General features: G+C 35.9%; 1 protein-coding gene and 1 long non-coding RNA gene across 2 annotated transcripts in view; one reads left to right on the top strand and one right to left on the bottom strand.

Annotated features, from left to right (window-relative positions):
* LOC138166790 (uncharacterized) overlaps positions 1 to 14,439 on the top strand; it is a 1,160,016-nt gene that overhangs the window by 866,983 nt on the left and 278,594 nt on the right. The window lies entirely within an intron of this gene.
* Positions 167 to 14,439, bottom strand: part of FGF10 (fibroblast growth factor 10) — a 135,693-nt gene continuing 121,420 nt past the window's right edge. Inside the window, exons 3-4 of the mRNA XM_069095309.1 lie at positions 14,193 to 14,296; positions 167 to 3,094 (exon numbers count right to left, since the gene is read on the bottom strand). Coding sequence (XP_068951410.1) covers positions 2,897 to 3,094; positions 14,193 to 14,296 — 302 coding nt within the window. The 3' untranslated portion in view covers positions 167 to 2,896. The remainder of the gene's footprint in view (positions 3,095 to 14,192; positions 14,297 to 14,439) is intronic.

Below are 14,439 nucleotides of genomic sequence, written 5' to 3'. Positions count from 1 at the left end.
CACACATGCAAAACATTAAAGGAACCTTACCAACATTCGAGGGATTTGTTGTTGTTGTTGTTGTTTGAGGCTATGCAGCCCTTAACCACATCCTGCTGTGCACATGGCCATCAGACTTTTTTTATTACTCTGTATAATTTTAGGCTAATAAAACAAACAAGAATGATTTTTGCATTTTCTATTCCCAGCATTTTATTGTTTTTATTTAAAGGTAACATACTGTACATGGTTCAGCTTTGGGGAGAGGTAGGAAGGAGGGGCAATTCTTTTATCTTTATGAGGCATCCCCTCAGGTACCAACATTCACACAGACACATGCTTGTGTTGAAGCACTATCACATCCCAGGTCCACATTTTCCACATGGTCATAGTTCCCCATACTTCCAGGAAGTTGTGCACCTAAAGGACTCAGGATTGGACACTCCTTATCTTCAGTAGCAGTCCAGCCATTATGGGGACCAACGTACTGTCTAACATAGAGTCATCATTTTTAAATCAGGAGATTTTTTTCTCACTTCTCAGGAAATAGTTCCTGTCTTTATCTGTGTTCACTTGGTAGGAGGTAGAGGGGGAGGAGAGGGAGAAGGAAAAAGGGTATTTGGATATTTTCTATTCTTGGCCTCTGCAAGCACTGATACATTTTGCTAGAAGCTATTTTAGTGTTTTGAATCCTATAATTATGGATGTTTATGTGTAGGTTCTTTGGTAATCTAAATGATTACATGAAATGAGAACCCAGTTTATGCCCTAGATGCTGTTGGAATGGTCATCCAATACTGTATTTGTCTAACCAAATGGTGCATTGTTGTTGTGGGTGGTCCATGTTGAGTTTCCATAACCAATTATTATTTTAAAATATGTAACCAAGAATATCTGACCCTGATAGAGGTAAGTTACATTTTTGCTTTCAGTTCTGTTACCAAGTTAACTTTTAGCATCAGGATTCCAACCATAGGTATTCAAGAATAAGTATTTTTAAAAATCCCATTTGTCAACAAGCAAGTTGAAATCTAATTACCATGAAATGCAACTTTATCTATAAGCCAAAATGCTGTGTGCCTCCAATGCATTTCTTTTTTGAAACATCCAACTTTACTTAAAGGAGAAAAGTCTGACCACTCAGTACTTTATGGGAAAGCTTCTTTATACAGCTAATATTTAAGTAACAGAATAACTTTGGAAGTGCTGGTTAAGCATTGACTCAAATAAGTTATAAGAAGATCACAAAACACCAGCCTTTCTGGAGATTAAACTTTAAAAAGCCACATTTACTGAGTATCTCCTTTGTACCAAAATACAGTTTCCAAACAATAAAAATAAACAGACTTTTTCACAAGAAATATGGAGATAAAATTGCAGCATCAATATAAATCTCAGTTATCACTTAAAGTATTTAAAACAAATAATATACTACATTTTTTCTCACTACAGACACTGCAAAGAAGGCTTATGTATTTATTTAGTGGAATACAATTTGAAGACTGGTACACTCTGATGTACTGTTCTCTATTTACCTGCTCTAACAAAATGAATTTCCATATGGTTATATTAAGGAGCCTTCCAGAGCTCTTTAAATTTACAGAAAAGAAGATTTAAAAAAAAGACTAGATCATACAGCTTGAACAGATTTCAGTATATGATTACACATATACTATGATAGATTTACTCAAATCTAATTCATGGGAAGAGTTGTACTTTATAACAAATGCCTCAAAAGCTCCTTTAGGGGAGATTGATGCTGATAGAGTCACAAATGGTTCTCATAACATCCAGACAGACTTTTCATTGTTTGTTGCTGTGATATGTGTCAATGAGTCACTTCTAAGTATGTGGGCCAAGTAATTTTATGTATTTTTTCATAATTAGATCTAACTTCTTAGGATAAGGACCCCCAAGTTGATGCAAAAGGAGTCCAAAATGCCTTACCAATAACAGAATTTGTCCATTTGTGCTCATCTCACCATGGATATGATATATTGGGGTCAATTTATTCAGGGACTGGCAGATACCTCATGCTGACCACATACCCCAGCCCTTCTCAGATTCATTGTTTGTTGGTGCTTATTAAATGCGTGCAATGTCAGCCAAAGGAAAGCAGGTTAGAGGTAAAATCTGTCTCCCAGCTTGGTCTGACAGCCACATTCATTTCCCATTTTCCAAATATTTGCCAAATATTAAAACTATTACTTCATGAACGTGAATGTGATACACAGAAAGAAAAGACAAACCAGAAGTCAGCTGCTGAGGAAAATATTTCAAACCCCAAAAGATATTTAACATCCTATTAAATAAATAACTTAGAAAGAAATAGAAAGGATGAAGGCAGAATGCACAAGCATACCATACTATTCGTTTTGTTAGAACAGTTTTGCACTAATGTGTTTATATTTCTTAATCCTATCCATTCTTCCACGTTGCCACACCAAAAACTCCTCTGGTTGTGCATTAGGACCCAAGTGCTTCCAGTAAATGCTTGCGTGTCTAACTGCTCATTGGATCGTCAGGCTTGAATGAGCATTGAAAGTCTTTGATATGAGTTAGTATTCCATAAATAACTTTCCCCGAAGATCATTCATCTGATTTTCTCACGTCCTCCAAGTTCTATCACAGAAATAAAAAAACAAAACCAAACAAAAAAAACAGCCATGTTGTTCACTCTGGAAAGAGCATCCATCCCATTTGATCCAGTCTATATCTTCATTATAAGATATGACACAGAACAAAATTAAATGATTTCTTTTTCCAGCAGTGAGTACAAAACCTTCAAAGGCTCCCTGTCTCTCAAAAAAGCAGAGGTCTGTAATGTCTTTGCTTTTCAAGACTATTCTTCTCGAGGATTAATAGATACTCTCAACAAGAGAGCTTTGGATCCCACTTGCATCAATAAATGCTTCATCTATGAATGTACTACCATGGGAAGAAAGTGAGCAGAGGTGTTTTTCCTTCGTGTTTTCTGTCCTCTCCTTGGAGCTCCTTTCCCATTCAATGCCACATACATCTGTCTCCCATTGTGCTGCCAGTTAAAAGATGCATAGGTGTTATATCCATTTTCCTCTATCCTTTCCTTCAGCTTGCAATCATTGTTGAATTCTCTCTGCAGAAGAAAACCAAAATGCAATCTTAATTAGAATGAGAATTTTTCCTTCATCATAAAAGCAATACCGTCAAGAGAACTTGTAGATGTTTTGGTTTCTGCCTTTTCTGTACAGTTATGCATAATATTAACCAAAAATGTACAGTAAATCTCATAAAAAAGCAACTCTGAAGTTCAAAAGTATAAGATTTATTTTCATATATTTATATAGCCACGAATTGGGGCTTCCCCTTTTATTCAATGTGTTTATAATGCAAAGTGTTTTAAGTATCTAGATTGTCCAGAAGAAGTGCAGCTAACCTTTTTTTGTGGGGGGAGTTGGGTCAAAAAATTAAGAATGTTATTTTTATCTGTCTCTCACAGTGGGAGCCACAGGCCCCAGGGGGAGAAGAAGCTGGCAGTGGGGGGAAATGTGGACTGGGAAAATGGTTAAGCCTTATTTGCAAGGTCACAGTAAATTTTGAAAATATAGATGAATAGAGAGTAAATAGAAAATGAATCCTGATGAGAGAGGGGAGCTAAAGAGTGTTATGCTACTTAATATATTCAATTTCATCATTTCAATATAAATCTTTCTACTCCTCCTAATCACTTCTATATACCTCTCACCATAAGGGCTATTCTAACCCTTCTATGATCAATTCTTCTATGGTACCCAATCCTCCCCCCTCACAGCTGAGGATGTCACTTCCTGCTCCATCCCCCAATTCCTCCTTTCTCCTCATCTCATACCCTCCTATCATCACCCTCAAATATGTTCTTCACCTCAGTCTCTAATGAAGACTTTCTCTAATTACCCTTCTCCTTGTGAAAGTTAACTCAAGCACACACTCTTCCCATTCCCTCCATTCTTCTTTGGCAGATTGCCTCCATAAACATCCTTCCCATCCCCACTGCTAATCTTGAGTTTCCTCCCTATCTATTGGTTCCTTCACTGGTGCCTATAAACATGCCTAGTTTTACCTCATCCTCAAAAAACATTCATTAGATCCTACTATCAGTACTATCTTTCTCTTCCCTTTCTCAGATAAACATTCAAAAAATATCTCTACATTCCACCTTTCCACATTCTTTCCTCTCACTTTTTTCTAACCTCTTCACAATCTGGTTTCTGATCTCATCATCCAACTGAATAACTCTCTCCAAATTACTAATGATCTTTTAATTTAATGTCATTTAATCAATTCCCCTTCTCTGTAGCATTTAAAATTCTTTGACCACCTTTCCTGGATATCATTCCTTCTTCTCATGACATTTTTCTCCCTTGATTCTCCTCATAACTTTCTAAATGATCCTTCTCAGTCTTTTTTGTTGGATCTTTATCATATCACATCCTCTTAGTGTGGATCTTACCCCAGGCTCTGTCATAGGTCCTCTTCTTTTTTCTTTCTCATTTGGTGATCTCAACAGCTCCTATGGATTTGATCATCATCTGTATGCAGATGACTTGCAAATCTATATGTATAACTTATGCATAACCCTTTGGATATTTTAAGTTGGATTATACATAGACATTTTAAACTCAACATGTCTGAAACCAGAAATCATTTTATTTTCTGTCAAACCTATGCCTATTCTGCATTCATTTGTTACTTAAATACCATCCTTCTAGTCACCCAGGCATACAACTTCTTTGTCATACTTGATTCTCACTGTTACTTTAATCTCTTATTCCATTCCCTACAACATCTCTTTTGTGAATCCCTTCCCTCCCTCCCAGTAGTCTTTTAGTCAATCTCATTGCCTTGCATCTCTCTAGTCCATTCTCTACTCAGTTGCCAAAATGATTTTCCTAATGGGCAGACCTGAATATTTCACCCTATTACTTAAAAAATTCCAGTGATGACCTAATACTGCTTGAGTCTAAAAGCTTCTGTTTGGCATTGACTTGCTTCACAAATGTCCCTTTCCTATCTTTCCAGTTTTCTTTTTTCCTTTTTTTGGTCTTTATTAATTTGTTTGTTTACTTTGTTTACTTTTAGTTTACAAGATTCAGTTCCACAATCCCTTGAGTTTCAAATTTTCTTCTCTTCCCTCTCCTCCCCCCACCCATGGCGGCATACAATCAAGTATAGGATCTGCAAATACTTTCCCATTAGACATTAGTCAGGTTATAAAGAAAGATTGTATCAGATGGAATGAACAATGGGAAAGAGGAAACAAAACCAAATAAGAAAAAAGAAAGAGAGCAGGTAGTTTGTTTCAATCTGCATTCAAACTCTGTTCTTTCTAGTTCTTTCTCTGAATGTAGACATCTCTCTCCATCATGAGTCTTTTCGAGTTGACTTATATCACTGCATTGCTGAGAAGAGTCCAGTCTATCAAAGTTGGTCATAACACATATGTTGCGTCTGTAATTGAATGCAAATTTCTCCTGGTTCTGCTCTTTTCTCTCAGCATCAATTCATATAAACATCTCCAGGTAAATATCAAGACCGTCTGCTCTTCATTTCTTAAAGCACAACAGTATTCCATTACAGTCATATACCACGACTTGTTCAGCCATTCCCCAATTGATGGGCATCCCCTTAATATCCAATTCTTTGCCAAAACAAAAATAGCTGCTATAAATATTTTTGTGCATATGGGTTTTCCTCCCACTTCTATAATCTCTTTGGCATACAAACCTAGAAGTGGTATTGCTGGGTCAAAGTATATGAAATTATTTATAGCCATTTGGGAATAGTTCCAGATTGCTCTCCAGAATGGTTGAATCAGTTCACAACTCCACCAGCAATGCATTAGTGTTCCAATTTTTCCACATTCCCTTCAGCATTTGTCATTTTCCTGTTTTGTCATCTTAGCCAATCTGACTGGTGAGATGTGTTACCTCAAGAGTTGTTTTGATTTGCATTTCTCTAATCAATAGTGATTTAGAACATTTTTTCATATGCTTATTAGATATCTTTAATTTCTTCCTCTGAAAACTGCCTGTTCATATCTTTTGACCATTTATCGATTGGGGAATTTCTAGTTTTCTTACACCTTATTTGCCTGTATATCTCTCTGACCCTGCCATACTGGCTCACTCATCACGGACAATATTCCATTGCCTGCCTCCATGAATTTGTTCCAGCTTTCTCTCTCATGCCTGTAATACTCTTCCTCTCTGTCTCTGGCTTTTAGATTGTTAGTGCTTAAACAAAAATAATCATAATAAAAGACACTTTATAGCACTTTAAGATTTGCAATGTATTCTACATACATTATCTCATTTGATCCTCATAACAATCTAAGGAATTATTTATTTTCATTTTACAGATGAGGATATAGAAGGTGATAAATTTTAAGTGACTTTGCCAGGGACACAGAGCAAGTGTGTTTGAACTTCTTGCCTCGAAGTCCAGCACTCTATCTACTACACTACCGTTCCATCTAGTTGCTTATACATATGCAGTTTATCTGAATGTGTTGAGAGTTCAGGAACTAAAAGGTTATACTTTTATCCCAGAAGGTGCTGAACTTGTTTTGTATAATAGACCCCCTTGACAATCCAAGGCTTTTAGACCACTTCACAAAATAATATTTTTAAATATAGAAATACAGGACTACAAAGAGAACCAATTATTTTGAAATATTTAAAAGATAACAATTTCCTGGATCTAGTTAAAAACCCCTGATTTTACCCACAGAGAACATGAAAAGCCAGCATGCTACCTAGGCTAGGTGAGAAACTAGCTAACCTGCTTACTCCCTGGTTTCCTCCTCTTCCATCCCCAAAGTGTACTAACTAATCTTCATGTATGGTTAATTTAGAATGCTATCATGTCCACTATATTCTCCATCTAGTTACCATAAGTGGTAATATGAATAATTAGAATAACAATGCTGATACATTTCTGCTCCCACAATTCAGACCTCTGACCATTAAAATATCTGTTTCTGTATGTTAAAACATTTTTTGAGAATTGTCAAGACAGAATCACAAAAAAAGGTTTTGGAACTGGTTGAATTGCTAGATTGAAAGAGTTGTCATCCATTTGCACAAAAAATATTTATAGCAGCTCTTTTTGTGGTGGCAAAGAAGTGAAAATCAAGGGGATGCTCATCAATTGGGGAATAACTAAGCAAGTTGTTGTATATTAATGTAATGGAATACTATTGTGCTATATGAAATGAGGAGCAGATGGACTTTATAATATCCAGGACAGAATTATGATCTGTTGCTGAGTGAGGAAAGCATAATCAGAAAAACTTTGTACACAATTATAGACACATCATATATGTGATGACTAACTTTGATAGATTAGGCTCCTCTCAGCAATGCAAGGTTATAAGACAACTCCAAAAGACTCATGATGGAAAGGATATCCTCATCCAAAGAAAAGAACTAGGGAGTTTGAATGCAGATTAAAGCAAACTACTTGCTCTCTCTCTCTTTTGTGTTTTGTTTGTTTTGATCATTCTCTCTTGTTGTTCACTTCATTGGTTATAATTCTTTACAACCTGACTAAAGCTTAATGCAAAGGTATCTGTAGAGCCTATATCAATCAGATTGCATGCCACCATCGGGGGAGAGAGGGGAGGAGAGGGAAGAGGAGAAAATTTGGAACTCAAGGAATTGTGGAACTGAATGTTGTAAACTAAAAGTAGATAAACAAATTTAATAAAATAAAATAAAGTGGTCATTATTCATTCAGGTTCACTTGTAAGGTGGTCTCTAATATGTGAATGGAGGATCAGTCTGTACTTGTCTTCATATTACTTAAAATTTTCATCAAAATATTGAAATAAATGATATGCTTATCAAATTTGTGGATGATACAAGACAAGGAGGGAGAAATGTAATGTTAGATAGAAGTGAGGATCAAAATCTAAAATATCTCAGAAAGTGAAAATGTGGGATCAAATCTAATAAAATGAAGTTTCTTAAAGCATGCTCTGGGTATCCTGGGAGTCCCCAGAGACTCTTTCAGGCAATCAGTGAGGTCAACATTATTTTCATAAGAATAATAGAATATTTTAATTTCTAATACAGTAAATTATCTATTTGCCTCACACAAACAATATATCAGGGTAGGGTTCCTCAATAATTTTTAACCTCACAAGGGATCCTGATGCCAAAAAAGTTGAGAACTGCTCATGTAGAGTCTTATATTTTGGTTATCAAAATCAATTTCAAAAGTAAGGAGATAGAGGAGACATCACTAGATAGCACCATGTCTAAAAAAATAAAACAGGGTGTTAGTGAAATCTAAACTCAATGTGAATTAATAAATTTCTGTGGCAGTTACTAATGCTAATTTGACTTTGCATTAAGAAAGGCAGTGTTAGGACAGGGAGGAGATATTTCAACCATACTGGAATATTTGGACACCATATTTTAGTAAGATCACTAACAAGTTATAAAGGATATGGAGCCGGGCATGGTAGCACATTTATTTATATGATCCCTGATACTGGGGAGGCCAAGGCTGTGAATTACTTAAACTTAGGACTTCTGAACTGCAACAGGACTAAGCCATTTGGGTGTCCTCACTGTTTGGCATGAATATATGCTAAGTTCCTGAGAACAGGCTATCTTAAGAAGGGTCATAAAATAAGCAAGTCAAAGCTTCTGTGATAATCAGATAGTGTTTATGAGTGGCCACTGTACTTCTAGCCTAGGAAACATAGGGAGAGATCCAGAATCAAAACAAAACAAAGAACACATCCCTTCCCCAACTCCCAACAATAACAACTATATTGGGAAACCAGGATAATAAAAGAGTTCATGCTACATGTGGCTCAGATGAAAGGGTAACGGATGTTTAATATGGAGAAATGAAGACTTATGTAGTCATAGGAATGACTTTCAAAACATTTTAAGGGTAGTAATATGGAAGAAGGGCTAAATTTATTTTACTTGATCCAGAAAGCAAAACTGGGAAGAACAGAAATTTCTAAGAGGTGATTTTTTTGTTTGTTTAATATAAGGGGAAAAAAAAAAACAACTTAGGTTCCCTTAGAGGATAGTAGGTTCTTACAACTAGAAACAATCAAGTCAAGCCTGGATGACCATGTATGTCATGTATGGTTTTGAAAAGATTCTATTTGGGTAGCAATTAGATGAACTGGCTTCAAAGTTTCCTTTTAAATTAAAACTTTATTCAAATATGGCAAAAATAATTTGTGCTTCTATTGCTGTGTATCTACCAGTTGGGTGCTTTGCATTGTAGTTACTGTTGATCCAGGTATAGGTCAGTCTTTGAATATAAAACAGTGGTGTGGAACCTGTGGCCTCAAGGCTACATGTGGCCTTCTAGATCCTTGGGTGCAGCCTTTTGACTGAGTCCAAGTTTTACAGAACAAATCCTTTTATTAAGGGGATTTGTTCTCTGCAGTTTGGATTCAGTCAAAAGGCCACACTTAAGAACCTAAAGGGCCACATGTGGCCTCAAGGGTGTAGGCTCCCCATCCCTGATATAAGATGTACCCCCCCTAAAATGATTTTTTGAAAAGGAAAAAATATATAAACATGGATGTAGATATAGATATACCTGATAATTATACCAAACTACTGATTATATAACATATGTGTATGTAATTGGATGTGTAGGGAAAATTGGCATTAAAGAAAACTGGCATAAATACTAAGGGCATTTTTTTATAACTTGTGTTAAATTAAAAAGGTTGCTGGAAGAGTAGTAGAGCAACTTGTCAAATGAGTTTTGAAAGTATATGCATTGTTCCACCTCCATAGTTCTTTAACTTTAGGGAAAAAAAAAAGATTGTGAGGTATCACATCTTTCCCCCAGAGCCAAGCTTAATCATAAAATTACACAATATTTAGAGGCTTATTTGATTTTTTCCATTTGTATTGTTGTTGGTATTGCATTTTCATTTACTTTTTAAAAATTCACTAAAACCAAAGAAAATAAACATTTGTCCTTTGCTTGAGAAGATGATACTTTCATCCAAACCACAGAAGCAGAGTTCGGTAATTTGATTTGGGGGATGATGGTATTTTCACCTGTTTGGGGGATATAAGTCAGCCACATTGTCTCATCTGATCTCCTTGGTATCTAATAGTCTATATTTATAGAGCGACTATCTAGAATTCATAAAATCATCAATATAGAGTGGAAAGTGACCTTTGGAGTCATCTAGTCTGATCTCCTCATTTTATAGATGAAGAAACTGCAGCACAGACCTTAATTAGCTTTCTCATAGTCATCAAGGTAGGAAGTAAAAGACCTGAGATTTTAACCCAGGACAATTGATTTCAAATCCAGCACTGCTTTCTCTTGCATCATGACTGCTTGGATAAGGGTTATTTTTATTTGGAGGTGGGGGGCAGTGGCATGGGGTAGTGATGCGGCTTACTAACCTAAATGAGGATAGGACCAAGAAGACTAAACATATAGTTGCTGGTAATATGGGTAATATTGGTAATATGAAACAATTAATAGAGATGAAAGTAAGAAAAGGAGGCTAAAGAATATTAGATACAGACATAATATGAAGTAGGATAATCATGTGGACTGAGATATATTTCTATGCTACAGTGCTTTTAAGAATTTTAACAAAATTATTTCATTTATTCTTTGCAATTATCTAGTAAAGACTAATGTGTTCTTACTCAATAGTCTAAGCTACTATAACAATTTAAGTAGAGATCACAACCTCTATTAATGGATTAGCTGGACTAAATTTATTTGCAGAAATGGGAGAAAATCTGGGAAGATGAAGAAAAAATTGTTTTAGGCAGTAAAATCTTTTTTCCACCCAAATAGTATTTACATTGATCATTATCACAAATCTAAAGAATGCTTGACTTCACATTACTTACTCCTATTTCTTGGGCATATGAATTCACTTAGATAAACAATTCTCCTATATTGAAACAGCTACAGGAATTCATTCTCACTCTGAACAATAACTTCAATTAAAATTCTTCTAAAAAAGAATTGCTATTTTCTTCTGCAAGTTATAGAATTACACTCAATCAAAAGATGTTATGTCTATATATTAGACACACATATACATGTATGTACACAATGCATGCACGTATGTACACACATGCATGTACATACATGCATACTATGTACGCATGCATGTGTATGTGCATATATCTATACACACACATACATACACACCCCAAGGAAACTCCAAATCGGGTCATGAAGAGGTGGACACAACTGAACAACATCAACAACTCTGTGCACAACAACTATGTGCCAGTATTACATATATTTGCATAGCTATATAACATGTATGTGTTTGTGTCCAGATATTCATCAGGATGACTGGAGATGACCCAGGATGCAATGAGAAACCCTGGCCTGTATCCAGATTGCTCTGAAGGAGACAGTGAGGCTGATGACCTTGCACAGCCCTCCCTCACTCAAATCATTCAACTGCAAGTCACATCATCATTTCCGTGATGCTATGGTCCTCTGAAAATGAAGGACAAACACAACCTATGAGTAGATCGAGCTGCCTGAGTGGGGACCAAGGTAGTTGGGTACCTCAGTTCATCTTTTCCCTTTCCTCCCTCTCCCTCTCCCTTTCCCTCTCCCTCTCCTCTCCAAAAGAAGATAAATTTTGATGGCCAGAAGCTGCCCACTTAACTTGGGATTTCCTTCCTTCCTTCCCTCCTTCCTCCTTTCTTTCCTTCCTTCCTTCCTCAAACCTTAAACCGAGTTCACTCTAAAGTTCATAGATTGCACCTGCCCAGGCTCCACTCAATCACTGTTATTCTGGGCCCTCCTGGCTTTTATTGAATGTCAATGGTAACTGTTTCTCTGTGGCATAGCAACCCTGAGAGTCTTCTCCTCCCAGCTTCATTTTTTTTTTTTCTAATTAAATGGGCCATCCCTTGACTCACTTCTTAAAGAGGCCTATTCAGTGAACGGGCATTACCTCACTCTAACTGAGTACATGAAAAGGTCTTAACCTAAAAGGGCCAGGGTCTCCCATTGCATGCTGGGTCACCTCCAGTTATCCTGATGAATATCTGGTCACTGGTTCCAGGTGACTTTAGAGGAGAAATTGAAGCTGGTGACCTTGCACAGCCCTCCCTCATTCAAATCAAAGTCAACTACAAGTCATGTCATCAATTCGCTGATGCCACAGTCCCCTTCAAAAACCAAGGACAAACACAAAATGTGTGTGTGTATATTTTTTTTAAGTGTTTGAGTTTCTTTCCACAGAGTCCCTACTTTTATTATATTATTATAAGTTGTAGGCATAGGTCTGGAGCCAGGATATATTCAAGTTTATAAAAGCCCAAATTTAGATATGCCTTGTACCTATTCCTTATGCTTAGAACCTAGAGTCACAATTGGTTTGCCCTTTTTAATGTCCACAAATCCAAGTAGTAGTCCCTGCTTTAGCTTTGGAGCCAGTACAATGGAATGCACCCCCACCCAATTCCCCTCTGATCTGAAACTCTGGTTATCCATTATTCTAATGGCAACTATTAGCATTTGGCTGGTAATTTAACTTGTCTCTTATCTTCAACAATAATCAAACCCTTGATTTTCCTTTATCTGAAGAATAAAGACCAAATTATTCTCTCTGGTTTATTGTAATTAATAAATAATAATAACACATATAAAACTTTATGGTCTGCAAAATCACCACAACCGTGGGAGATAAGATATTACAGATATGATTATAGCTATTTTATAGATGAGGAAACTGAGACTCAGACAAGTGATATATCAAGCTTACCTCTCATTGCTTCCCTATATGAGCCTCTCCCTGAAGATTCTTCCCCATACACTGCTTATTCCTTCCCTTGATACTTATGTTTCTCCCTTCCACTCCATTCTCTTTTTCTTAATTGCCTAGACATCCCCTTTCTAAGTCTGATCCATCTTGAATTGCCCAGATTTAGTTCCAAGACTTCCTTGAAGTCCCCTTAATTATTACAATGTATAGCGAACTACAGGCATAATTAAAACTTAATTATTTCAAGTATAATAGCTTTGCCTCCTGACTCAGAACCTAAACTTCCTGTACATTTTAGGAAAAAAAGATATAGTGGGAAAAAAACTATTGAATTGAAAGATATGACTCCAAATTCCATCCCTATCACTTATTAGCTCTGTGACCACAAGCAATTCATTTATCCTCTCTGATCCTGTTTCCCCATCTGTAAAATGAAAATCATAATAAACTATCTACTTCTCAAAGCTGTTGTCAAGATGAAATGAAACAATATATGTAGAGAATTTTATAAATCTTAAGATGCTATAGAAAGTCTTTTAAAATAGATACAGTTATTATTTATCCTCTAAATTAACTGGCATATAGTAGGGGGTCAATACATACTTGTTGGTATACATAATGTTACACATACACCCTATATGTATGAAAGCTATCATTGTATCATGTATTCACTCTATGTTTATATACATATGCTCACATATTCCAAATATATTATTAGAGAATAATTAAATTAGAGAATAGTTAAAAATTGGATAATTCATAATCCTGGGTCACAATTCACTTGTGATGATCTTCATTTAGCAATTTAAATAAGACTGATTTAGGGTCACTACTATAAGATAGAAAATATATATATATATACAAGTGAAAATCCAACACATGATCATTCACAGAGAGTCACCAGTGATAGTTTTTGAGGGCCTAAAACAACAAATGGTATAATTGATTAGAAAAAGATGGTCTCACATAATGAATATGCTAATCCTTTTCCCCAATAAAAGTAAAGGATTGATGGGGTATTCAGAGGACACAAGAAATTCATAGGCTAGATTCCACTGTTACCCAGGATACTCATATGCATGTAGTCTTTGTTTTAAATTGACTAAAACAAAATCCTTGATTTGATAATGATTTCCTTCCAACTTGAATTTAGCTCTGAAGTCAACCTGACCAGAAGTTCCTCTGAGAGGTGTCACCAGTTACCATGCCAGAATGTTTAATCATGATCAGTAGCAGGCAAACAGATTAACAGCATGAGATTTGTCTGGTCAGAATTTCTGGTTGACCAGTGCTTGAAGTTTGGGAGAATTATTGCCCATGCAAGTCTATTTTCAAGCAATCTATGATAACAGAACTATTTAGGGGGGATAGATGAGGTTAAAATCCTGAAATGGTGGTATGACTTACTAAAGTCAATTTTGAAAACAAAAAGCATACTTACTGAACCATAGAGTTTTCCTTTCTTATTCATGGCTAAATAATAGTTGCTGTTAATGGCTTTGACTGCTACAACTCCTATTTCCACTGATGTTATCTCCAGGATACCTAAAATTTCAGAAAAAAAAGAAGTGGGTAAGGGTCAATAATACTCAGGAGTTTCCAGCTGGGTCCCTTAAAGAAATCCTAAAGGGACCCAGCACAATATATATATATATATATATATATATATATATATATATATATATATA

The sequence above is a fragment of the Petaurus breviceps genome, unplaced genomic scaffold, assembly GCF_028583685.1.
Source record: "Petaurus breviceps papuanus isolate PSGF00001 unplaced genomic scaffold, PetGlider_PUasm1.0 226, whole genome shotgun sequence".
Taxonomy (NCBI): Eukaryota; Metazoa; Chordata; class Mammalia; order Diprotodontia; family Petauridae; genus Petaurus; species Petaurus breviceps.
The sequence above is the reverse complement of the archived record's forward strand: the minus strand, read 5'-3'. Positions and strand labels throughout refer to the sequence as shown.